We start from the raw sequence: 27200 nt of genomic DNA on the forward strand, positions 1-27200 counted from the left end.
TGTATATCATTTGTTCTAGTGTGGTTGACTTTGTTAAGACTGAGAAAACCCTGACTGTAAATGCAGTTTTTCTAACCTTTTCCCTTCCAGATATATATGTAATGGTCAAAATGGCTTCAAATACCACTGCAAACTCCGTTAGCTGAACACATGCTGAATTTCCTTAACATGTACAGTAGAGACAATCTATATTTTAAACCTATTTAAAAGAAAGTAGTAACTATTCCTGGGCATAACATCCCTTTCAAACTTCTCTTCTGAGTTACGCAACCTTATTTAATTTCTGTTTTATCCCCAGTCTTGTTTTGATGGGGACCCTCCATTGGCCCTCCAGATTTGTTATTAAATTTGTGGAATAAACTATGCTCCACCCATGACAATATTCCTCTTTCAAAATAAAGTTTGAAGGCAAATTCTGCTATGTAAAATGAATAACAAGTGACGAGAGAGAGAGAGAGAGAGAGAGAGAGAGAGACTAAACAAAATCCCAATTCCTTTTTTTTTCCCCGGCGCTTTAAGAGTTAATTGAAAGTTTTCTTTAAACCAGGCTTGCTGATTGGATATCGTTTTCCGTGACGTTGGGGAGCGGTCCTCGCTTATTGACGTCAGCAGCAGCATTGAATTCCTTTAGGTTAGCAAAACCGTACCGCTTCTCCCTACATCCGGGAATATCGTAAACAGCCAATCGAAGCCGAAGAGGGGGGTTGTTCATTGTGATTGGTCGCCTGGTGCGCAGGCGCATTGATTTACAAAGGGGGGGGAAATAAATAAATAAATGCTAATTGAGGGTCCGTAATGGCGGCGGCGCTGAGGAGGCTACGCGGAACGGAAGTGGAACGAGTTCGGCCTGAGCCGGAGCCTCCGCCGCCACCGTGGGGCACGGCACCCTTTAGGTGTGGCCAACACCGCGGCAGTGGGCAGAGACCTGTTCACGGCGGCTCCCAGGTAACGGCCCCATTCATACTCTTTTATTTTTTTTCCCTCTTCCAGTTATTAACGCTATAGTACGTAATTGACCCCCTCAGGCCACCGTCGGCGTCTCCTTTGCCCTAACCCCCCCCCCGAGGTGCTACCACGTGCTTCTAGTCTGTTGCGTCTACTTTGAGAAGGAAGTGAGACGAAGCCAGCCCAGTTTGCTCATCTCGTTATTCCTCCCCTCCGCATTTTGGTTTTTTTTTTAAATGACTGTTTAGCTAACTCTGGCTGATGCATTCCTCCTCCCGCACCGAGTGCACGCACGCCGGAGCTGAGCCATAACCAAACCTTCCCTTGGTTTGGCTAAGAAAAAAACAGGGAAAAATACTTCCGAGTTGGCTAGAAGTTAAGAAAATGGTAAGTCCTGTAGGAAATGTCATCATCTTGTTCCTATCTAGAATTTGTCGTCCTTGACTGTCCCCTCTGCCCCCACCCCCCCACCCCAGGAAAACCGTACAGGTTTTAATTCTTGAAAAATGGAGCCCAGGGACTCGGGAAATGTTCTTGGAGGATGCTTTTTTTTTTTTTCTATATTGGAAAAAGACTTGCTGGCCAACACATTCAACGTTTAGAGGAGGGAGGCACCGCTGCATAAATCTGGGGGAAAGCCATAAAATAAACCAACTCCGTTTTGTTTAGTCTTTTAGGGCTGTGTACAGTAAAACACTCCATGCTCTCTCTAACAGTTCTGTGTCATGAAGGTAGGCTCTGAGAAATTATTAAGTGCCTTAAATGTTTTGTATTCCTAGAAGGTTCTTTCATTGATGGTTATGTTGCATGGCAAATAGAGCTTATTTCCAAAGCTTGGGTTTGATTAGCTGGCTCCTTTTTAGAGTAGTTGTTTTTCTGTTTTTTGAACTTGAGTCATAGTCTTCAAAATATTGAAGCACATTCAAATAGGGTTTTAAAAAGTAGTAGTTCATAGTGGTAGTATTGTGTAAAAGACACTGTTTTGAAGCAAATGTTTTTAGTTCATTATACCCTAGCTTTTTCCCAGCTTAAAAATTGAGAGTGTAACTATAAAGGATTTACAAAAGAGGGATAAAGATTCTAATTGAACAACAAAGAAATCCTAAGTCTAAACTGTGAACACTTATCTAATATACTTTAACACCTAGAAAATTCTTAACAACAATGAGGGATATGATCTGAATTTCTATTTCTTGGAGATTAGTTTTAATACAAACAACTGGCAGGAGATGTGCCACCAATTAGAGATGAGATAGCCTTAAGCATCAGTTAGTGAAACTAGTGAATGTAATAGAGCAATACAATGTTATTACTATAATTCTTGACACCTTATTTTAATGTTGGAATAGAAATAACTTTAATGTGTTTTAAAAATCAATATTTTGTCTTATTATTAACTTCTTCTGGGAAAGCATTTTAGTCTCTGAAATTTTAAGAACTAAATAAGTATGCTTCCAGTTAAACCACATTGAGGAGAGATGACAAACTATACTTGCATTCTGTAAATTCTTGGACAGTTTGACAGGCTGTGAATAAGAGTTTCAGGCAAAGTTTTTAATTAGCTTGATTGCTGAAGAGAGTTAAGATAAAGCCTGCTTTTTGTTAGTCACTCCTGGCAGCCGTTCAGTAAATAGTAAGCCTAAGTGTAAAAGGAAAGGTGTTCCCCAGGTGATTATTAAATAAAACATACATAGGTTTACCAATGTTATTTTTAGTGCATCACAAATACCAACAGATATTAAAAATGTAAATACATAATGATTCCAAATTGTGTTTTGATATCACTTTATAGCTCAATCAGTGAAATAGGTCCTGAGAGACTTTGTTTGCTACTGATGGTTAAAGATTACCAGTGCAAAATATCTAAGTTTAAACAGTTCATTAAGAAGCCTCATAAACTATAAGGTGGAAATTATATTGGTTAAAGAAAAATGGATAGGAGCTGACATTGTTTTCCTTGAGGAAAGTAGGATGGTACTTTTATAAACCTGTATTTATAATTCTTGATATTTTGTGCAGCATCTTAACTCTTCCATTTCTAAAAAATACGGGTCAGTCTCAACATCTATGAGAGTAAATGGAGATCCACAAAGTTTATGCAGTAGTAATTTGGTTGGTCTTTCAAAGGGCACCTCTTTTTTTAGAGGATTTAGTGTTACTATCTGAATCACTGTTATATACAAGTAGTCCTCGATTTACAACAGTTCATTTAGCGACTGTTCAAACATTGTTTTTCACACTTACGACCATTGCAGCATCCCCATGGTCACATGATCAAAATTCAGATGCCTGGCAACTGGTTCATATTTATGACGACTCCAGGGGATCAGTTTTTGAGGCCTTCTTTCAAGCAAAGTCAATGGGGAAGCCAGATTCACTTAACAACCATGTTACTAACTTAAGAAATGCAATGGTTCACTTAACAGCTGTGGCACGAAAGTCATAAAGTGGGCCAAAACTCGCTTAACAAATGTTTCACTTAGCAACTTAAATTTTGGGCTGAATTGTGATTGTAACTCAAGGACTATCTGTAATTGAAATAAAGATACCGTAAGTGACTTATTTGAATCATAAATGCATTTTAGATGATCATACTTAGGGTACACTTAAACCAGTGTTTCTCAACCTTGACAATTTTAAGGCATGTGGACTTCAACAATGCTGGCTGTGGAATTCTGGGAGTTGAAGTCCACATGCCTTAAAATTGTCAAGGTTGAGAAACACTGGCTTAAACATTTCTAAGTTTGTGTTTAGGTATTGTTTGGATACATATTGATTATTCTGATATGTTCCTTATTTATACCTCTTGTCATTTAAAAATTACAGATTTTCTAGTTGTTGCTTGGAAGAAAGCATTGTTTTATAATCACTATTTCCAGATCATTCCTGTCAGATTATTATAATATCCTTACATGAATGTAGTATGTAGACATTTACCTAACACCACAAGTTACTAATTCTTTGTGTATTGTAATGATCACCCGACAGATGAGATAAGCTTTAAGATGTTGTAAAGCATTTCAGAAATGTAATACGGGAAGTCCTGTAGAGCAGAGGACTTCATTCACCTGTTCTCTGATTCTCTCACCCACCCAACCCCTTCCAGGATTTGATTTTTACAGGTAAAATTGGGATTTGTTATTAATCATGGCAGTGCACATTCATATAAATATAAATGGTCTTGCATTATGAAAAAGGAAGTCCTGCTCTTTCCATTCCCTGATATAAGCTTGAAAAGACTGGAAGGCTTCTATTCTACAATGTGCTCATCCAATTTTTGCCCGTGGTTGTGAGTCTTAAGGTATCATCAATAAAACAAAGACTTCCTTGCCTGCCTGCCAGTCACCACTTGAAACATATATATATTCTTAAACTGTTCCATGTTTATTAAAATGACGTCATACTCAAGTTATGCATTTATTAGAATTGTTAAAGCACATAGCAACACCTAGTGGATTTTGTTGGACCTCGATTGTGCCTCATTTAACTTGGCTGGAATTCTGGAATACACGGGCTGCAAACTACACTGTGGAGGCAGCAGCAACAACAAGCTACAACAAATGTACAAGCAGCAAATGTTGCTGAATTTAGCTTGGTAGCCATAGATTAACAAGAAGATTGTCTCTGACCCAATAACATTCTGTTGAACTTCCTTTTTGATGGTTTGACATTGACCTCGATTGCAAAAGTTAGCTTTAAAACGATTCTAGAAATACTCTAGGATTTGAGCCTAATCACTTGCAGAAATTGAATGTATTGGTTCTTCCTGTAGGAACAGCCTCCTTATTCTGGGTATGCCCCCAACTACTGGAATTCATCTCCAAGAGCTTCCTATTCAAATCCATATCCTGTTGGATCAGAGCTTCAAGGCCAGGTAGAGTAAAAGGAATAATGTACTGCATCTTGTCTCGACATGGTTTCTTGTAAAATAATTAAACTTCTGGTTTGAGAGTCGGTAGTATATAACAAGATTTTAAAAAAGGATCAAATTAAGTAATGCAGCATGTAAATTTTCAGAGGGTTTCTGCTGTGTAACGTCATTCTGTGAGAATTTAGTTGTCATCTGGGCACAAAATTTAAGAAGCTATCTTAGCACCTGAAATTTCACCGTGAATGACAGTTTGTAAAATCTATTCTAGATTGCTTATTAGCCTGTCATCGTGGTTCACAGGACTTCTTGTTCTATGTAAATCAGTTTCTTTTATAATAGAAGTATCAGTGATCTTAATATCTTCCCAACTGGGTCATTTTGTTTTATTATTACCAGAAACAAGCAAACAGTAATAAATAGAACAGCTTCTTTTGCTATGGAATCCTTGGTGCTTTCTGAGCTTGGTTGATTGCTTGCAAACATTTCATTACCAACTAAACAACATCAGTGCAAGCGAGTGTGGAATTTGTTCTCTGTTTATATATAGTAGCTTCTCTTCTGGCAAAGTGGAGGTGTGGTTTTCTCCTTGATCAGGGTATTGTTTTCTGCTTGATTGTCTGGTGTTAATCTCTCCTTATCTGGGTGTTGACTGCTGGCAGTGGATATGTTCTAGTTTGTTTTTTTCCCCCTTCTTAGCTGTTTCACAAGCAACATTCTATCTATATTGTCTGTAACTAAAAGTTGAAGAGCCAAAATAATCATAATAGATGTCATTTTGTTTACTGAGGCTGCTTAAGCAAATAATTCTGGAACTGTCTTTGAATAAGAATTCTTGTCTTTAAGCTAGGCTAGCTGGCTCAAGTGGTTTCTCTTTTTGTCCTCCAGGGAATTGACTCTTCCTACACAAATGGTGTCTATGGACCTTCATACCCAACTCCTGGGGCAGGGCCACCATATCCCAGCCTCCCACAATCAAACACATACTATTCTTCAGAGCACCCTCCTGCCACTTACTCCACAGAATCTTCTAGCATATATAGAACTCCATCACCAGCATCCAACTGGAATTATCCTCCTCCGGACTATCCAACTGAAGGCTCCATGGTGAGGAGGCAGGTAGCAGGATACTCCCCTCCACAAGTAAATATCTGATATGAATCATTATTTTGTTTTTTTGTGTGTGTGTGTTTGGTTAGCTTAAGACAACAAACACACCTTCCTGCCTCCTAGTCTCTCCCCAACAACAAACCTATAAGAGTGACTGGCAAAAGTCACCCATCTGGCTTTCCTGCCTAAATGAGGCCTGGCATTTTTTTCTTGGTTTCTAGGCCATATTATTTTATCCGTTTCAATTACTGCCTCCCCCTTTTTTAAAGGAGAGATGTAGAGACAACAAATCGAAAAGGAGCATTCAAATACCGAAAGATGCTCAGCACACGTGGTGCTGAGAAGCATCTACTGTAAAGTGCTGGCATGTGTTCTGATCATGAGAATAAGGAAATGGGAGGACAAACCATTGCCTACTCAGCTGTATGACACCCCGCATGGATGGGCCATAATCCAGTGGTTCTCAACCTTTTTAATGCCGCAACCCCCCCAACCGGTCGTAAGTCGAGGACTACTCAACCGGTCGTAAGTTGAGGACTACTCAACTGGTGCAGCACCATTTGCAGAATGGGACTTTTGGCGGGCTCAGCAGGGCAGAGACAGCCTGGACAATTCCTATTGGCTTTTGAAAGCCAATAAAATTAGACTCTATTCAAAAGAGTCTATTCTACTGGCTTTCAAAAGCCAATAGAATAAAAAGGAGTAGCACAGCTAAGGAAAAGGGGAAAAAAATGGCGGACTGCGTTGTTTGGCGACCCCCTTGAAATGGTCGTTCGACCCCAAATGGGGTCCTGACCCACAGGTTGAGAATCACTGCCATAATCGGATGTGTTCGTGCTTCAAAAGGACCAGGCCTTTTGAAGCACGAACACATAAGGGGAATATTGTTTTTCTATTGAAGTATTAATTAGTGCCATGGAAACACTGCTACCAGAAATGTCTTTTAATGTTTTATTAAGTGAGGAGTTTTCCTGGGGTGATTAAAGAAAGTGTCTCTATCCCCCCTTTTTCTGCAGGGCCCAGGCTTTCCGCTCCCACCCTATCCATACAGGGATTGCAATCCTAGCGTTCCACAGCAGAGGCCGCCCCCTCCTCAACCAGGACTTCAAGACGCAACTTGGCAGACCCCTGGTGTTTATGGAATACAGCCTCCCTATGGTTGGCCCCCTCCGCCAGCAGGGCAAGGGAACCAGTATGTTGCAGAATCTTGGCCTAGCAATGATGTGTCTGCTCTACACCCCCCAAATAACAATCCAAAGGTATGTGTTGTTTTTTTTAAATACACAAGGAGTTTATCTCTTTCTGGTGGATTATTAATTCAAGATCAGTAACTCCCTTCTTTTCATCTGCTTTAGGATTTGTGCCCTACAAGTATATCATAGGAAGAACCCCATTAGATGCAACACCTTTCTGAGTTAATATTCAACAAATATTGATATAGAAATATTTTGCCAAGAGCATTTGGGCAAAATACTGGAGAAGTCTTGTTTGATCATAGTTGAAATGCTTTGATATTGCAGAAATCGGTAACAATAAAATTTAAGTTTTAAAAAGAAACCTAGTTGGAAAAGTAATTGGGGATGCTCATCTTTGATAGATTTAAAACTTGCAAAACTTCAGCGTAGTAGCTGTTCGGCTTACATGTTCATCTACAGCTTCATTGCTGTTTCCAGTTGACAATTTTGTATGTGTGTGAGGAAGGAAGCACTTAGCCTAGTGAGCTCTTACAGTCTTGTTTTTGGGAAACTGTTTACTATGCTATAGTAAGTATGCTTATATGTAAGGGTATAGGTTTATACATATGTTGTATATAGTATGTTTTAAATGTGTGTTATGTATGTGTACACTTTGAGAGGAAGCAACTAAGTTTCATTTTTTTAATGTGCCATTGTGCCCACAGGAAAAAATGACAATAATTGTTATCTAATCTAATCTATAGAACCCATAAAAAGGTCACCTAGGTTTTAGGCTATTGAATCATGGCACATTGTGATGTCATTCTGACAGGTTCAAAGTTCAGGGCCTATCCACAGTACTAGAGCCTTTTTGCGCTGACATCTTGAGCATGAAGATCCTACAGATATGCAGAGAGGCAGGCTGGCAACACTGGCCACCTAAGGCAACATTGGCCACCTTTTGCAGCATTTTCGAGACAGGGTGGGGGGGAAATGGAATTGATAGAGTTGTTGAAATTGCTTTTTTTTCTGATTTAGGACTCTTTTAGCCAAATGGATCAAGGAATTAACCAACATGGTTATCTTCCTGAAGCCAACAGTTTGCCTTCTGGGACCACGAATGACTACAATCCAGCACAAGTTGATGTTAAGCCATCTGCTTCTAACCCCAAAGTGCAGTATAGTGCACAGCCCCAGCTGTATGATAATGTACATAGGAAACCGTCTGTAATTAACAGTGGATCGGCTTCTCAAACAAACGTACAGCCTCCAACAAATGTGCAGCCTGGAATACAGAAGATTGCACAAGTTATGGAGGGAATTGAACTGTTGGAAGAAGAAGTGGATGAATTTGTGGGTAAAAAGACAGACAAGGACTTCTGCTTACTGGAAGAAATGCTGACCAAGAAGTTGTTGGAACTGGACTCTGTAGAGACAGGTGGCCAGGACAACGTGCGCCAGGCAAGGAAAGAGGCAGTTTACCGAATCCAAGCTGCACTGGAAGAACTGGAAAGGAAGGGTCTTTAATATGAATGGCAGTCTTAAAATCCAGTCCTGAAGTTATGACAGCTCTCTGGCTTTTCTCTTGACTTCCAAAGCAATAAGTGGGGATGTGCATTTTGACTTTAGAATAACAAGCATGGCAAGCTTGATCTGATTTAACAAAGGGGTCAGATCTAGAATCTACTACGTTGCTTCGCCCGTTCAGTGAATAAAAAGGGATGAAAGGCTGGCCCTTGTTATTGTAAGGGTTTTGTTGCATAGTTTTTCCAGCTACAAGAAAGCAATCATTTGGCAAAAAGAGAAAAATCAGAAAATCTTCTGGACCATCAAGGATTTCAATGAGTTATCTGTCGTATTTGAAAGGTAGAAAAATATATATATATATCTTAAGTTGCAATGCAGCACCAGTAAAGCCATGATTTCAGGCTCTTTAGCTACTCTTTCTGTGCATTATTTATAGATTCTTCCTGTTTGTCATATAAATTGTGTAATATCTTTTGGGATATAATATGTTTAAGTGCAACCATGCTGATAAGCCATGCATCACTAGGGCAACCAAAACCCAGGCATTTTTCTATGTTATTTCTCCTTTATCCCTCATTATGCAAGTATAATTCACATTTAAAAAAAAAAAGATGGGATAAGAAGGAACCTAAAAGATGCTTGAATGGCTGGCACTTTTAACGAATAAACTGATTATAAAGATTTGGGCCAGAAGAATTTGGTGATAAATGCTTAGTTGTAATGTAGACTTTATATGTTACAGTTGCTTATATTCTGGTTTAATCTGTTGCAGCTGATTTGGAATAATAATCTCCCATACCTGTGGAGGTCAAGTAAGGCTACTATCATGAATTACCAGCTCTTCGCAGTGTGTCCCTGGTTCAAAAAAAAAAAAAAAAAAACCTCAAATATATCTTTTAGGGTTTTAAAAACAGGTATTTATTGCAAGACTTTTTAAAGAAGAGCACTGCATAAAACAGCTAAAATAATAAATATTAGAAGTGTTTTAGTGACAACAACATACAATATATAAAAGTTTGTAAACCACTTTGGAAGTCTTTCTGGTTGAAAAGCAGGGTATAGATGCTTTAAATAAAAAGACTACATAAGGATACAGAAAACTGTTAAATATGGTATTGTACTTCCTGGTTTTTTTGTGCCCTAGTGCTCTGAGTATCAGTAGCAAGAATTGATTAGCTGTAACATTAGCTATTGACTTTCCTTCCATAAATTTCAAAAGCCTAGTTGATACTGTTTGTCGCCATATATGTTCAGTGAACTCAAACTTCCAAATGTTACATTAGCTGATAGTTTAAGGTTTGTTTGTTTTTTTTAAAAAATATTGCATGGTCTTTTTCTGCTGTAAATCTGAAATCTTTATAAACTTTATAAAATCAGGATGGGAATATGCTATAAAGGTAATACAGTTCAGCAATGAATAAAATGACCAAGAAGTTGTTGGAACTGGACTCTGCAGAGACAAGGTGGCCAGGACAATACGCCAAGCAAGGAAAGAGGCAGCCAAATCAAACATCTGGGCAACAATTCTATTGTTAAACTATTGGATAAGAATGCCACATGTTCTCTGTGTCTCCATGGTAGGAAAGAAATCTTCATGGAAAATTCTTGTTCTGTTTTCTTATTTTTACTTGTTCCAGTACTACTTGTGTGAAAAGCTTTTCCATGGTATAGAAACCATCATTTAATTCGTGTGATGGTTGTAATCAGGTTTGTTCTTATTCTCAACACATCCAAGGAAATTCCAGTTAAGTTTTGTTCTGTGATTATTTGCATCAGTTCTCGGGTGAAGACCAGTCTTTGAGGCTTTCATGTGACACTAAAAGACAAGTGGGAAAACACTGTAAAATAAGAGACAGCAGAACTGCGATTCATCTAAGCTGGCAATGTTAGGTTGTGTGTATATGCTGCTAAAAATCCCACAATGTGGGACCAGGAAGAATAATAGTCCCACCCAGAGTTTGGAACCTGGCATTTTCCTTCAGCTGAACCTGCCTAACAGCATTGTTGGAATAAATTAGGAAAGTGTGTTTGAATGTAGTCTGGAGTTTCCGGAAGGAGAGGCTGCTTTGCAGAAGGTAAAAAGACAGCAGAATGTCTGGCAGGCAGAAAGATGGCAAGCACAGACCCTCCCTAACAATTCCCAGAGTATATAGTTATGCAGATAGTAGTTTTAGTCTCAAGATTGATGTCAGACTGCACAAAACAAGAATGACACGTGGATGTATTTCTGAGTAGTTGTATTGTTGTTTGCCTATAGACCGAATCTTCTGGACTAAAATGACTATCTGCATAATTAGAGATATACTCTATGAACTGCAAGGAAGGGTCCATCCTTGCCTTCTTCCTGCCTACTAGACATTGTAAGCTCCACTGCCTCCTTGCCCACTGAGAAAGCCTTTACCACCTCGACCCCAGACTACGTTCAATCATAGGAACAATAGAGGTTGTAGATAAGTGTAGATAAGTACTGTACGTTTCATTATCTTGCATCACTTTGCAGTTGAATATTGTCTGAAGGAACTTGAGATTTATCTTTCTACTGCAAAATAATGAATGAACTTGTAAACTCTACTTTTTCTTCATCTTAATGTTTAAAAGAATTGGGTTTTAAACAATTTAATGTCAGGCATTCAGAAATGAAACTGAATAAGGTCAAGATATACTTTCTAATCTCTTTTCCCACTTCATGTTTGCTGGAGATAAGCAGAATGCATATCTTATATCTTTCATTTGTAAAACAGCATATTTTCTATTACTGCCGTTCTTAATCCAAATCATAGCGTGCATGTAATGATAACTAATTATGGTTTATTTGTAGAGTATTTCAGCTAGCAAAATGCAGTATCTATCATATGGAATTTGCTCAGTGAAGTGATTACCTTGATTACAAACTTTTTGTTCTTTTATTTTTTTGTGATCTCCCCCCTGGCACAAGGATCAATCCATACAAACTCCCTCTGCCAGTTGGCAGTTTAACTAACACAATTTTTGAGAGTGACTTGTGTTTGGGGAGCTAATGGAGACATCTGAGAATTTGTAGTGCAATCTATTTGGAAGAGAAACTTCCTGACAGTTAGAACAATTAACCAGTGGAACAACCTGCCTCCAGAAGCGGTGAATGCTCCAACACTGGAAGTTTTTAAGAAGAGACTGAACAGCCATTTGTCTGAAATAGTGTAGGGTTTCCTGCCTGAGTAGGGGGTTGGACTCGATGACCTCCAAGGTCCCTTCCAACTTTTATTATTATTATTATTGATCATCGAACAGTCAGCCAGATGTTCAGACTGGATTTGGCATTTTGTCTACCTATCGAGTCCTTACCCAGGACCTGGGATAGGCAGATGTGGATGTTTGATGGTATTACAGGTATCGTCGCAGGATGGAAGCAGTTCCTATAAGGCCGCCTTTTGCAATTGACTAATAGCGAATTTGTCAATGCCAATGGTGTTCAAGTGGTGCTCCAGTTGTTTTGGGATTGCACCCAAGGAGCCTATTACTATTGGTACTACCCTTGCTTGCTTTTGCCACAGTCTTTCTATTTCTATTTGGAGGTCTTTGTATTTTGTTATCTTCTCCAGTTCTTTCTCTTCTATTCTGCTGTCTCCAGGCACTGCCACGTCCACTATCCAGACTTTTTTGTCTTTCTTATCGACAATTGTTAAGTCTGGGTTGTTATGTTGCAGGTGCTTGTCTGTTTGAATTCTGAAGTCCCAGAGTAGTTTAATTTTATCATTTTCTATGACATCATCATCATCATTATTATTATTATTATTATTATTATTATTATTATTATTATTATTATTATTATTTATCATCTGATATGTATGTACAACATTAATTGGGCCGTGCAGTCTAGTTTTCTGACAAAATGGGTCTGGAGGCTACATGCAGCACCCTGATGTTTCATCCCTTACATAAGATTGTGGCCTGAGGGCTATGGATTTAAAAGGCTGAGAAAGCTTTACATTTAAAATCTCATACATATTAGCGCTGCGTGAGATTTCTTTATGGATTTCATGACCAGCGTACTTTAAAAACATGCAAGTCCTGTCATGTTTTCAGATAAAGTATATTCACCAAAGTGAAGGATACTGTATAATTTGACAACACGTAAGCTTTTTGAGAAGCCTAGCATGAAGGACATTTGTCCTAAGTGGAGAGTTGCTGTAAAGTTGCAGCAATGACTCATTCAAGTCTCTATGTCCCAATCATTTAATTTATTTCACTGCTTTCTGAGCTTAGTTAAACTGTTCTCGTTCTTTACTTGCTGTGTTTTATATATGGCATAGTTTTGGGTCTTTAAAATTCTGAAAAAATCCTGCCCTTTTTTGTGTTTATAATTTAAACAGCTTCAGAATGTTTTAATAGCTGCCCAGGTAATGGCTGCATGCAACTAATTATACAGTATTGAGAAATGTAGTAAAAAAATGGGTGACTAAATTGTCATATGAAAGGAGCATCTGTAATTGCCAAAATTTTTTAAGTTTTCTGATTTGCTTGTTCGTCCCCTCAACAACAAGACAAATAATGCCAAAACCTGGTTTGTAACGGACGTGCTTTAGCATATTTAATATAGATAGTTCTCAACTTGCATTCATTCATTTAACAACTGTTCAAAGTTAACAACGGCATTGCGCTGACCAAAAGTGACTTACAATCTGTCCTTGCACTTAAGATTGTTGCAGCGTTGCATGATCGTGTGATCCAAATTCAGGGGCTGGGCAACGGGCATGTATTTATGAGAGTTGCAGCGTCCTAGGATCACGTGATTGTGTTAGGATGCTTCTGACAAGCAAAGACAACGAAGGAAGTTGAATTTGCTTCATGACTGCGGGAACGACCCCAGTAAAAAAAAAACAAAAAAAACATAGCAAAATTGGACATAGCTCATTAGCAACTATATCGTTTAGTGACAGACATTCCGGTCTCATTATAGTACAATTTGTAAAGTGAGGACTATCTGTACTTGGAACGGGTGCCATTTGGATTATATTATAAGATTAGCATTTATTAGTGATGTTGTAATGGAAGTACCAGCCCAAGGCTAGGCTGCTTAATTGGAATGGAAATTGCCACAGAATACCAATACAGACGGCTAATTTGGGATGTCGGGCCATTTCCATACTGCTTCCTGGTTAAATGTATTCATGGTATCATCTGAAATGGAGTCTCGTTTTAGGAGTCATAACTTTAGACAGATTGTGGTCCTCGACTTAAAAGCAGTTCATTTAGTGACTGTCCAAAGTTACAGCGGCACTGCAAAAAGTGACTTAGGATTTGTTTTTCACACTTAGGACCGCTGCAGCATCCCCCACGGTCACGTGATCAAAATGTGGATGCTTGGCAACCGACTCATATTTATGACGGCTGCAATGTCCCAGGATCACGTGATCACCTTTTGCAACCTTCTTATAAGCAAAGTCAGTGGGGAAGCCAGCTTTACTTCACTTTACTAGCTTAAAACAATTGCCGTGATTCACTTAGCAACTGTGGCAAGAAAGGTTGTAAAATGGGGCAAATTCACTTAATCGGTGTGTCGCTTAGCAACAGAAATGTTGGGCTTAATTGTGGTCGTAAGTTGAGGACTCCCTATGTATAATGTCCTAACAGTAATGCAATGTGGTGGTATAGTGAAAAGGTCTTATATTCATTCATTGGTTGCTGATCTTTAGCTTTATAAGTAAAGCCCGAAGCTCACTTGCTGCATCAAATCTAAGATAGCCCAAGGATTTACACCCATCTTATGAAGATGTGGCTATATATCTCCAGGCTGCAGCAAATGGAAGCTGCAGTTTCTACTTCATACACTGTGCCTTCTCTGGAGGTGTGTGGTGCACTGACGCAAGGTGTTTTTCATAATGCTGTTGCTCACTGTCCCTGCCATTCAATTAATCTGTGCAGGAAGTGAACATGCTCCTGGTTAAAAGCCATGCTGTGAATCCTTTGGACGCTAATGCTGGTGAATGACAAAATTGCATGCAGAGTCCAGCACCCTGGGGATGTTTCCATAAAACTGTGGTCCAGAAATACATTTGTATAACCTGAATGGGGAATCTGACCTAGATGCTATAGAATGGCAGTTCCTGCATAATTCTGTACGATGCTGGGGCAATGATGCTTGTGTATTTGAAGGACATTTGAAGGACACCAGCTAAAAGAAGGTTGCCTTCGATCATACTTCCTTTCTAGAGATCAGTAAACATGATGAAGTAATTATGGTGCTGGACAAGAAGGGTTCAACTCCACCCCTAGACGCAGAAACTCACAGGGTGATGTTAATCTCTAGTTGATAGATCTCTCTCTCAAGAGTCTGCGATCTGAAAAATATAGAGCAACATACAGTGTATGGATTAAGAATTAAACCAACCACTGTTGTCCTTACCAAATGACTCGACCTGGAATTACCGCTGAAGATGATGACTGCTTTGAAAACTGGATGGTGATTAAATTTTCCGAAATGCACCTGGCATATCGGTTCTTCACTTTCGATATTTGTTTGCAGTCTCTGGTGGCAATATTTTTCTTCAGTGCAACTCATCTAAGGGAGCTACCTATATAGGCCCATCTGAGAAGACCAGGGAACACAGAGACTTTTAGACTTTGGATGTAAATGGTTTTATGCCTCTCTCTCTTCAGATAGTAGTGTGTATTCACAGTCATTAAAAAGATACAACCCAACCTTTGGGCATGTGACTTGGGTTTGAGTCTCAAAGTCCTGTCCTGATGGCAGAAGTGTTAGTCAGAAAAATTACGGAGGGGCGAGTTAAACTGCTGAAGGCTACCAGAATGGCTGGCAGTCTTGGGTTTTTCATCTTTTATAACTCTTACATAGAATTTGTGGATGGTGGAGAAAGACCAGCCCAGTAATCTGCCATTACAATACTGCTTTCTGGTCTAAAGGTCTCCACTTCTCTTTATGTTGCCAAATTCTGTTATGCTACTAGTAAAACAAGATTTAAGTTGCCTATTCCCATCCGTCAATGTTATTGTAGAGTTACTATACCTAACTTGAACAATATTAAATACGGATGGATAAATCAGTTTATTTTATTTCTATCTTAGAATTTTAACTTTCTGTCTTAATTTCTAGCCAGTTTTCTGCTTTTTTTTAGTTCTATGCATAGTTTTCAGTGATATAAATAGAGTAATATTTTGTGTTATTCTGCTAGCTTGTGTTTTATGTTTGGTCTTCCTTTTTTAACTTTTAAACAGTTTGTTAATTTAACAGAACAGAACAGAATAAGAGAGTTGGAAGGGGTCTTGGAGGCTTCTAGTTCAACCCTCCACTCAGGCAGGAAACCCTATACCATTTCAGACAAATGGCTGTCCAGTCTCTTCTTAAAAACTTCCAGTGTTGGAGCATTCACCACTTCTGGAGGCAAGTAGTTCCACTGATTAATTGTTCTAACTGTCAGGAAATTTATCCTTAGTTCTAGGTTGCTTCTCTCTTTGGTTAGTTTCCATCTGTTGCTTCTTGTCCTGCCCTCGGGTGCTTTGGAGAATAGCTTGGCTCCCTCTTCCTATGGCAACCCCTGAGATATTGGAACACTGCTATCATGTCCCCCCTCGTCCTCCTCTTTATTAAACTAGACAAACCCAATTCCAGCAACTGTTCCTTATATGTTTTAGCCTCCAGTCCCCTAATTATCTTTGTTGCTCTTCTCCGCACTCTTTTTGTTTGTTCTATACTGTTTTTGACCAAAATAAAGTTTGATTGACTGGCAAAAGTCTGTCTTGGAGGACCATCCTCCACACTTTATTTATACCTGTAAGAGGATCCTCTCAATATTTCAGTGTATTAAACACGTTGCATGTTATAAGTATGTTGTGTATGGAGCGTCACATGTTCATATCCTAAATGTAAAACTTGATCAATTTCTATATTTTTGATGCCATTCACTGCTTTTACCGTTAAGATGTATAAAAGCTAAAACTATCTGCCTCCTGTAATAAGCTGCTTATAAATGTCTGTCAAGCTGTAATCTAGAAATTAAGGACTTCATTCTCCATTATCCCTGACCAACATGGGCAAAATAAGCAATGGAGAGCATTGTAGTCCAAGAGCACCAGGCTACATTCTTCTGCTACAGGCAACCCATAATTCAGATTGTTTCCTGAGAAACAATTCCTATTTTTAGAAGTGTTGCTCTTACAGCCAATTATGTATTGTACAACTGTTTCATGCTTAGCTATGAGGTGGGTGACTGATTTGCACTAGTCACAAAACATTCTTTTTTCTAAAATACAGTAGGCTTTAGGCATTAGGGAGAAAAGCAACTCATTGTGCAAAACTCTCAGTCAACAGTTTTATGGTATGTGAAGGGTCAGCAGGCTTCTGGGTGTAACTATTTGTTAAACGGACAGGCCTATTCTTGGAGTCTACCAGCCAAGCTACAGGGCGTTTCCCCTTGCTATAAACTGTTGCTTTTAAAATTCTCCCCCAGAAATGGTACTCAATTCTTGGCAATTTTATCAGGATTGATCCCTGGTCTTTGGAGCTTCGTCATTGCAATCCCTGGCGATGAAGCTCCTATTTCTACTCCATTCTGCCCCATTTTAAAAACAATCTTTTATTAGGGGCTCTTCCCTGACATTTAAAAAAAATATACAAAGGAAAGGTGAATGTCTATGGAGATTCTCAGTCATCCAGGTCATGGTTGTCCCAAAAGTGCTTTTTTTTTTTTTTTTAAAGGCAACTGGAGTTTCTTGGTTTTTTTTTTATTTAAGACGTTTCGCTTCTCATCCAAGAAGCTTCTTCAGTTCTGAACTGAAGTCAGAACTGAAGAAGCTTCTTGGATGAGAAGCAAAAGTTCCAAATTCAGTTCAGAACTGAAGAACCTTCTTGGATGAGAAGCCAACTGCTTCAAGGAAAAACAAAAACCCCAGTTGCCTTTAAAAAAAAAACAGCCACCAATTTTGGGAGAAAAGCAGAGTTAGTAGTTTGCTTATTTTCATGCTCTGTCTTGTAACTGGCATGGCATTTAACTCTTGCCTTTTTTTGGAGGGGGGAGCTCAGGGGGGCCCACCTCATGGGCCCTGAGAGCGGGGCTGTGTGGGGTAGAGGACCGGAGCCCAGGTCTTCCCCACCTGCTCAGGTTTGGATTTGCAAGGCTGGGAGGAGATAAATGGGGATGAGGGCAGGGAGACCCCAGGAGAAAAGGGGCTCTCGTCGGCTGCCCAACTGCTTCCATTTCTTTACTGAAAAGTCGCAGGCATCCAGTAGGCAAAGGCTGGGTTGTAGACGTGACCACTGGACAAGCTCCTCAGAAGCTGGTGGACCAGATGCGGCAGACAAAGAAGGACCGTAATGGAGTCTGCAACCTGGATGGGACCCTAGGACTGGCTCTGGCCCCTGCAAAGCGCTGTGTTTTGAAGAGCACCCGAAGAAGCTTGTCTGAAATGGTATATAGGGCAGGGGTCCACAAGCGTGGCAACTTTAAGACTTGTGGACCTCAACTCCCAGAATTCCTCAGCCAGCAAAGCTAGCTGAGGAATTCTGGGAGTTGAAGTCCATAAGTCTTAAAAGTTGCCATGCATGAGGACCCCTGGTATAGGGTTTCCTGCTTGAGCAGAGGGTTGGCCTAGGTCAGGGGTAGGCAACCTCGCCTCTTTTATGACTCATGGACTTCCAACTCCCAGAATTCCTGAGTCAGTTAGGCTGACTCAGGAATTCTGGGAGTTGAAGTCCATGAGTCATAAAAGCCGAGGTTGCCTACCCCTGGTCTAGATGACCTTTAAGGTCCCCTCCAACTCTATTATTATTTTTATTATTATTAAACGTGTTGACCCCCCCCTCCTCCTGGCCCCCTAGCCTGCTCTCCCCTCGCCGGGGGAAGGTGCCCAGGAGCGGCACCAGCACAGCTCAGCACACCCGCCGCCCGTCCTTTGTCGGGGAAACTGGCCCGAGTCCCCGCCCCTTTCCTGCGGCCACGCCTTCTGGGGGCGGTCCCGTGGCCCCGCGTTCGCCCCGCCCACCCACCCTCAACCGCCGCCGCGCCTGTCAGTAGCCGCGGCGGCCGTGGCGGTGAGGAGACGGCGGGGCCTGCTGCTCGGGCTCTCGCGAGCCGGGTGAGGCGGCGGGGAAGACGCTTTGAACCGGGGCCAGGAGGCTAGTCTGGCGCTGGAGAGAAAAACAAAAGACTGGAGGGGGTGGTGGGTGGGAAGAAGAGGGGGGGGGAAGTTATACCTTCTCCGGGTCGGCGCTTTCAGACGTTCGCGGGGATGCGTGTCGAAAGGGATGCGGCGCTCCTCCGACAGGCAGGGGCAGGTCACGTGGGGTAGCGACCTTGAAGGATGGGGTGAAGGTCCCGGGAGATGCTGGTTAGGGGCGAAATGCTGAGTAAAGGAGGTCCTTCTGTGTTTATATGTGGGTTTTGTGTGTGTGTGTGTGTGTGTGTGTGTGTGTGTGTGTGTGTTTTGTACAAAACCATCCAGCTCTTCCCCGGGACCATTCCACGGATTCCTTTGATTTTCCTTGCGGTTTCCCGGCTGTCTTATGAATGCCGTCCTGCCTGTCAACGGTTGCCCAGGCGGAAAGGAGATGCCTCTGGGTTTACTCAGCCTAGTAATTGGCATGGCATTGAACTCTTGCCTTTTTGGGGGGAGGGGAGCTCAGGGGGGCCCATCTGGAGACCCCAACCCTCCTCGTGGGCCCTGAGAGCGGGGCTGTGTGGAGCAGAGGACCCGAACCCAGGTCTTCCCCACCTGCCCAGGTTTGGATTTGCAAGGCTGGGAAGGAGACCAATGGGGATGGGGGCAGCGAGACCCCTGGAGAATAGAGGCTGCCCAGCTGCTTCCATTCCTTTACTGGAAAGTCACGGGCATCCAGTAGGCAAAGGCTGGGTTGTAGGCGGTGAACCTCTGGGAGAAGCTGCTCAAAAGCTTGCTGATCGGATGGGGGAGAGAAAAAAAGGGGCCGTGTTTAGGTGCCAGGGAAGATGGGCAGTGAGGCCTTGAATGGGGCATTGGTACCATCAACAATGGTTGGGAGTGGGCACCTGCCAATGTGACAGAAGGACGTTTCTTCCAGCTCCTTCTCCGGGCTGAATCCATCACATTGTGTGCTGCTGCTGCTGCTGTTGCTGAGCACAAGGTCTTTGATGGAGCTGGGAGCAAGAATTGTAAATGTCCACCTTTTCCGTGTTTATCCTCATTTATTATGGGGCTGTTGCCAGTGAAAGCCTATCCTTGAATGGGGCTGGGAAATTGGTCTTTCACTTACCTTATGTTGCAAACTGTAAATTTGTCGATTACATGAAGGATCCTCTAGGTTAGCCTAGTGTGTGTCAATCACATCTTGTGATTTCATAAAGACCTGGAGTTTCACAGATATTTGGGTACTGTATTAATGCTGGAGGTCTTGCTGTAAATGCTATAGAGATATGGGTGATGAAGTCCCAAAAAAGCTGGAGGGCCCTGCAGAAATAACATTATTTAATTTAAGCACATCTGTAGTGGCAAAAGATAAAAAAAATGAATTAGACAGTTGCATAGTTAGAAAAGTAACGTTTCCAAAAATGTGATGCAGTGAGTACTATGTCCCTTTTTAAAAAAGAATACACATTTTGGAAAATGTATAAAAAAATTTTAGAAAAAAAATAAAATCTGTCCACTCCTGAATTCCTAATAGCTTTACAGGGTTAGCTACTTTGTTACTTTATAAAGTATGTGATGTGTAATTGAGTTGCTTCCCAAAGTTGTTTGTTATATAAACTTTGAACTTTAAAAGTTTGGGTTATTTGTAATTTTTTTGTTACAAATGAAGTTATAAGTTTCTAAATTCTAAAGCATGTAGTATCTTTTTAATTTTGTTTCTTCAGAGAAGCAGGCAAAAATTGAACAGAGGACATAAGAAAATTAACACTAATCTTTAATTTTCAAAAAAACAAGCAGACAAAGTATGAAAGTTGCATTTTTTGGCACATGAACCATTGTTCAATCAGATCAGTGTTGCTTGACTCCAAATAAACTAAAATTCAATTTAATCAAATGTTCTTTGTTCAACTTTATTCTTTTTATGGGCACTGGGGTAATTGTGGAACCCTTAGTTATTAAACTTTAAAATGTTCCTCATTGAGGGAAATATATTAAGATGTGTAATTCACATGCAAGTGAAATATATAGAGTTGATTATCAAAGTCATTTTTGGTTGAATGGTTGCTAAGCCTAAAGTGTTCTTCCATGTTCTTATAAAACACAATTTAGATGCTGATCTTGTGCATATCTGAAAGTACAATCTAGTGAACTCAGGAGCAACTTTTTTGTGTAGGATTGCATGATTAGCTTAGTTTCAATAAAGGTGTGTGAATTAGACTCTGGTACAACCAGCTGAGCTAAAATTTGCTCATTCCAGCCTTGCTCAGTAATAAGGTTGTCCATATCTATATTTGTAGATGGTTCCAGAGCAGCGTTTCTCAACCTTGACAATTTTAAGGCATGTGGACTTCAACTCCCAGAATTCTGTAGAATTCTGGGAATTGAAGTCCACATGCCTCAAAATTGTCAAGGTTGAGAAACACTGTTCCAGAGGCTTTTTAAAAAGTGAGTCATTTGCAGTTGCTGTTGGTTCATTTGCAGCTACTTGGTATTATTTCTTTCCCATTTTTGAAAAAAAAACCCCACTATTGCCCTTTTCACAAAAAGTAAATCATAGATTTTTACTGAGGAAAATATGAATTAAGTTTTTAACATTATATTTTCTTGGCTTGTTTGCTTTATTTTCACGTTTGTACCAGGCGGTGCAATGTCCACAACAGAGCAACAATCAACAGAGGCCTCTCCATCTTCTAATTCAAATTCATCCACTTACTATGAAGCCGTAGAAGCAGAAGCAGCTAATAAATACGAACCAGTTTCTCCTCACTGGTTTTACTACAGGACAGGAGATTCCAGAGAGAAATGGATTCCCTTCAGCGGACAAGATTCAGAGAAGTTGGAAACAGCTTATCAGTCTAGTAAGTAAAAATATGATGCCCCCAAAAGAAGGGGGGGGGATTTTTAATTGTGGCTGTTGCATTTTAATTGTGGCTGTTGCAGAGTGATCCAGTTTTGGTCACCACGATGTAAAAAAGATGTTGAGACTCTAGAAAGAGTACAGAGAAGAGCAACAAAGATGATTAGGGGACTGGAGGCTAAAACATATAAGGAACGGTTGCGAGAATTGGGTATGTCTAGTTTAACGAAGAGAAGGACAATGGGGGACATGATAGCAGTATTCCAATATCTCAGGGGCTGCCATAAAGAAGAGGGAATTAAGCTATTTTCCAAAGCACCTGAAGGCAGGACAAGAAGCAACGGGTGGAAACTAATCAAGGAGAGAAGCAACCTAGAACTAAGGAGAACCTTCCTGACAGTGAGAACAATTAATCAGTGGAACAGCCTGCCTCCAGAAGCAGTAAATGCTCCAACACTGGAAGTTTTTAAGAAGAGACTGGACAGCCACTTGTCCGAAATGGTGTAGGGTTTCCTGCCCGAGCAGGGGGTTGGACTAGATGACCTCCAAGGTCCCTTCCAACTTTACTACTACTATTATTATTATATGATTTGATTTGGGGGAAATATCTAAATCAAAAGCCTAATTTTCTTCTGTTGAGAAACTCTTGTCTAGGCAGGAAAGAGTCAAGCGGGGAACTAACCTTGAGTCCTCGCGCAGTCACAAAAGGCATAAGCCTGACCTTTCCCAAATTCCATGAATCTTTATGTGGTTGTTCCCAGGGGAAGCCAAGTAGTCTGGAGAGATTCTTGTAGTATAGGTAGAACACAATAAAGTTGCTGACTTGGACCTTTCACGAGTGGATCTGGTGGCTTGCCTCTGACACTTCAGCTTTACCCAGTGTGGCCAGTTATCACGAGTGATGGCAACTAAAGTCCACCAACAGCTGGAGACTGTATCTTCTCTCCCCTGTGCATAGTCCATGTCTATACTGTATCACAAATGCATCAAAATAAATGAACCCCAGTTATGAGCTATAGATATTCATAGGCTAGATCAGCCGTCATTTAAACTGGAAATCTACGATATATTGTATATAAAATTAAGAGTTTCCAGGGCATAAAGAAAGGTGGAGATGAATAGACTAATCCAATTATAGGCCAAAATGGAGGGAGAGACAAGACATCTGCCACTTGCCTTCTGTTCTAGTTTTTGTAAATATTATCCAGTGTATTTACATTTTCCATCCATCTAGATAATGTGTCTTCTAAAAAAATAATAATAGGTTTGACAACTGTATGAATTTTGGCTTAGAGGTCCTCCACACACCCATGTTTTTGTGTTCAGTTTCAGCTTTTTCCTTTTAGCAAAGCCCTATTGATAGTACGCAGCTAGTTTCATGCTAGCCCTTGTGTTCTGTAGGCAAGCATTGCAAAGAGCTGATTGTGCCAACTGAAGGGGGCCGGTATGATGTCCACTTAAAGGAGAGGGTGCGCTATGCTGTATACTGGGAAGAAGCTGAATCAGAAGTAAGACGCTGTACTTGGTTTTATAAGGGCGACAAAGACAACAGATATATTCCATATCCTGAAAACTTCAGTGAACAGTTAGAGGTAATGTTGATAAGAACATGAGTTATATTCTTGACTGCATCATTTTTATTTCTGGCAAATCTTTCTGATTTCCTTGGGAATGCCCTTCACACTTTCCTGGGAGCTGATCATGGGGGAACATTATGACCAGGATCTCTTATGTAATTTGAAAATATAAATATGAAATTTCCATTAGAGTCATGTGTGGGCTAGTTCTCATTGTGATACCTTCCCAGTGTAAATTCATCCTACCACACGTTCTCACTTCCCTGAAAAGAAAATAACATTTGTTCCACAGATCAAATGGTAACAGCTGTCATGTCTGTTTATTTTGTTAAGTGAGGTACCAATAGCATTTAGACTTATATACCACTTTATAGTGCTTTACAGCCCTCTCTAGGTGGTTTACAGAGTCAGCATATTGCTTCCAACAATCTGGGTCCTCATTTTACTGACTTTGGAAGGATGGAAATCTGAGTCAACCTTGAGCTGATCAGTATTGAATTCCTAGCTGTGGGCAGAGTGAGCCTCCAATACTGCTTTCTAACCACTGCGCCACATGGCTCTCTAGTGGGCAAATAACTGGGCATCAATAAATCAACAAAAGTGCTACCCTAAACCAAATCAGGATCCCTCCAAGGACTGTTCTTTTAAATTCTAAAATATTTTAGTAACTTTTTGGTTTTGGAGGCCTCATTCATGAATCAGCTGTTTTGGATCTAATTTAGTCCTTGGTCATTCAGCTCTTTTTGATCCAAAGGGCACTCAGGAGGCCCTTTCAAATTGAAATATTAGGATTGTATGAGAGCTGCCTTTTGAGCAATTCTGTCCATCATCTTGAAGCAGTTGGATCCTCTTGCTTAGTTATTGGTAGCTTTCCTTCTCTTTGTTTCATGACCAAGGGGATTTGGCATTATCTGCAAATGCCAATTTTTTTTAAAAAAACAGTCTTGACTTTGCAAGATACTTTGCCCTTCTGCTTTGCTTTTTAGAACCTAACATATGCTAACCATCACACTGCAAGGAACAATATGTGGCTTACTTGATAGGCCTGTCTATCTGAGGGTGGCTCATATTATAATTTCTTGCTGTATTATGTTCTTTGAGTACTTTTTTTCCTTACAAAGTAGCTGCTTCATTCTGGATATTTGTTTGGAAGAAAGGACAAGTCTACCCAAGTCCTTTGAGAGGGAAATGACATTTTAGGACAAATTCATTGTGGTGAATTTAATTGAGAACTGTAGGTAACATTAAGAGATACACATTTTTCTCCATTAATCCTCATCTAGTTGTGTATTATTCCTAGACACTAATTGTATTCTGGATGAGCATTATAGTTTCAGAAATGCTTATATTACCTCCATCAGCTGAGTTCGAACAGAAACATTTGTGTGATTGTAGGCAGTAAATTTTGTAGGATGTTCCAGCTGGAAACTGAAAGATGTAAATCTGACTAGTGGATTCTGATATCTAATAATATGAAGCTGAACCAAAAAGCTTAAGTCTTATATTTTGGGACTCAAAATATAAATTGCTTCCAAAATAATTAAGGTAGAATCAATCCATTTGAAATAGTTAATCTCTACAAACCAAAAAATAAGTAATAATTTCCAGAAAATTTTCTTGATTAATGAAGAAGAATATCTTGTTATGTCTAACCATTCATATGGTGGAAAACATGCAGCAATTTGTTCTTTCTTTTTTTTTAACTGTAGCTGTAGTCTTGAAACATACACCAAACCTTATTAGAGAGCATTGCAATGGAAAACAAGGCTTCCTTTCCTTTCCTTTCCTTTCCTTTCCTTTCCTTTCCTTTCCTTTCCTTTCCTTTCCTTTCCTTTCCTTTCCTTTCCTTTCCTTTCCTTCCCTTCCCATTCCATTCCCATTTCCAGTCCAGTCCAGTCCAGTCCAGTCCAGTGTCTCTGCAGATGTCTTCTGTTTGACTTGTGAATGTGGAGAGAATGATATGAAAGTCATTTGGGACACTTTGGGCTTTATATAATTATTTAGAGTAGTCAACTCTGAGTAAAATTTACACAGAGTTAGATTTTTATAATGTAAAAGTAAAAAAAAATACGTTGACTCTCAAAAGTACTTTGTTTTGGCTTCCTTTGAAGGACACTTATATGATTTGTGTGACCTTAGACGAATGGAAGAAGAAATTGGAATCTCCAAATAGAGAAGTAATCATATTACATAACCCAAAGGTATGGTAAAGTTGATGGTTTCTTTTTCCTAAGAAACATGTTGCTTCTTCTTAATAATTTGAATTGTGTTAAGGAAACTTTTGAAAGTTTCCTTAATACAACATAAGCTTTTGTGTGTCCAAGGAATATCTCTGGGGTGGGAGGGGAGAATTTTCATCTGCATAGGCCAAGAGATATTTTATTTCCTTTAGGAAGCATCTCTTAATGGCCTGCGATGTTGCCCAAGGTCATCAGGTTTTCCAGTCGCAGTTAACAAGTTTAGAAATGCATGTTAGAATTACATCCAGCTGTTTATAGAGGTATTGTAAGAAAAGCACGAGGAAAGAGTTTTATGTATTCAGACTTCAGCTCTTGAAGGAGGTCTTTCGTGAGCTCTTGTACATGCTACGTTAACTTCAAATTAAATTAAATTAAATTTTTAAAAAAATGTGTGATAAATTGGAGTGAAACGATACCTCGCCCAGCATATATACTGTATATTTCCTTATATTTTCCTTATCTTGAATTGAGGATATTGATCAGTGAGAACTATCATGTGGGGCATCTAAAAAGGTTAAATCATGGCAACTGGGTGAAAATTTATTAAATGGAGACATTTTGTTACTCATCCAAGTAACTTCTTCAGTCAAAATGAAAAATTTTTGGGTAGGCAGAGTTAGAGTCGTTGGCATGTATAGCTCAGACAGCGCATCTGAGTGCCAAAATAACACGCCCCATTTTATATGTAAAATATAAATGAAGACTCAATCATCCAGGCCAAAATTATCTAAAAAGGTTAAATCATGAAGAACTTACTTGGAAGAGTAATGAAACATCTCTGTTTTAATAAATTCTGGTCCAGTTGCCACGATTTAACCTTTTTAGATCCTTTTGGCCTGGATGATTGAGTTTTCATTTACATTTTACATATAATATGGGGCGTGTTAGGAGAGGATAAAAACGCTGCATTTTTAAATGTTAACTTGGTTGTCAAAATGTCTTGCAAGATTCTAGGGAAAAAGTTGGCAACTTTCAGCACTCAGATGTGCTGTCTGAGCTACATTCCTGACAGCTATAATTCCTCCCATCCCCAGGAATATGACCAATTGGGAGACATAATAGGAAATGTAGTTCAGCAACATCTGGATTGCTATAGGTTGACTATCCTGGTAGGTTTGAGGGGGAGCAAAGGATGCTTTTTCTCCTAAGGATCCTCAGGTCAGCTGAGGTTGCTTTTTTCCCAAGCGCTGAGGTTGGTTTCCATTAAACTTTGAGCTTTTTTGATTGTGACTCAATGACTGTGGAATGCTGTGGCTCTCTTTCCATTGCTCTTTGCTCTCATTTTGGAGACCAGCAAAAATGTGTATTTTTAACAATGCCAGGCTTTGGGAAATGACTGGGAAGCAGAAGTTCTGCTACTGTTTTTAAATGGATTTAAGAAATATTTGAATAAATGTCGCTGTTTCATAACCCGCCTTTGGCACATTCTTCCCTCAAAGCACAGCATAATCAGTAGCAGGAGGCTGAAAGCTGCCGCATGATTGGTGTCTGTGTGGCCTTTAGGGTTTTCTTTAGCTTCTTTGCTTAGTTAACAAAGATCTTTATTAGTGTTTGTCTCCATTTTGTTATCAGATTAGGCGATCTGATTTGCTTTAACCCATTTGCTTTTCTTTTTTTTCTTTCAAGTTAATGGTACATTACCAACCGGTAGCAGTCACAGATGATTGGGGTGTGAGTCCTGCAGAACAAGGCCGGCCAAGGACGGTGAAGAGAGGAGTGGACAATATATCTGTTGAAATCTGTCATGGTGGATAATTATTTTCATTTTTGGAACACACTGTTCAGGGATTGCTCAGGGATTATTTC

The 27200-nt window shown here is 40.0% G+C and overlaps 2 protein-coding genes across 7 annotated transcripts in view; both read left to right on the top strand.

Annotated features, from left to right (window-relative positions):
• The first annotated feature begins 387 nt into the window (after window positions 1-387).
• BAG4 (BAG cochaperone 4) lies at window positions 388-9733 on the top strand. 3 transcript variants are annotated; one of them, XM_039332987.1, is made up of 5 exons: window positions 388-945; window positions 4718-4819; window positions 5702-5920; window positions 6940-7182; window positions 8137-9733. In XM_039332987.1, exons 1-5 carry the CDS (start codon window positions 796-798, stop codon window positions 8623-8625), a joined length of 1203 nt encoding a protein of 400 aa, XP_039188921.1. In that variant the 5' UTR covers window positions 388-795; the 3' UTR covers window positions 8626-9733. The 3 variants fall into 3 exon arrangements, with proteins under 3 accessions (XP_039188921.1, XP_039188920.1, XP_039188922.1); XM_039332986.1 differs by having other exon boundaries at window positions 456-945; window positions 5702-5956; XM_039332988.1 differs by lacking the exon at window positions 388-945 and adding an exon at window positions 1083-1332 and having other exon boundaries at window positions 5702-5956.
• Window positions 8827-27200, top strand: part of DDHD2 (DDHD domain containing 2) — a 34900-nt gene continuing 16526 nt past the window's right edge. For 2 of the 4 annotated variants that reach the window (XM_039332981.1, XM_039332984.1), the window contains exons 1-5: window positions 8827-8964; window positions 21360-21578; window positions 22979-23169; window positions 25266-25355; window positions 27021-27141. In XM_039332981.1, coding sequence (XP_039188915.1) covers window positions 8940-8964; window positions 21360-21578; window positions 22979-23169; window positions 25266-25355; window positions 27021-27141 — 646 coding nt within the window. In that variant the 5' untranslated portion in view covers window positions 8827-8939. Of the gene's footprint in view, window positions 8965-18604; window positions 18694-19654; window positions 19746-21359; window positions 21579-22978; window positions 23170-25265; window positions 25356-27020; window positions 27142-27200 lie in introns of those variants that run through there. The other 2 variants (XM_039332983.1, XM_039332982.1) reach the window with 2 other exon arrangements.

This window comes from Crotalus tigris, unplaced genomic scaffold, assembly GCF_016545835.1.
Source record: "Crotalus tigris isolate CLP2741 ecotype Arizona unplaced genomic scaffold, ASM1654583v1 scf7180000024470.1849372, whole genome shotgun sequence".
Classification (NCBI taxonomy): Eukaryota; Metazoa; Chordata; class Lepidosauria; order Squamata; family Viperidae; genus Crotalus; species Crotalus tigris.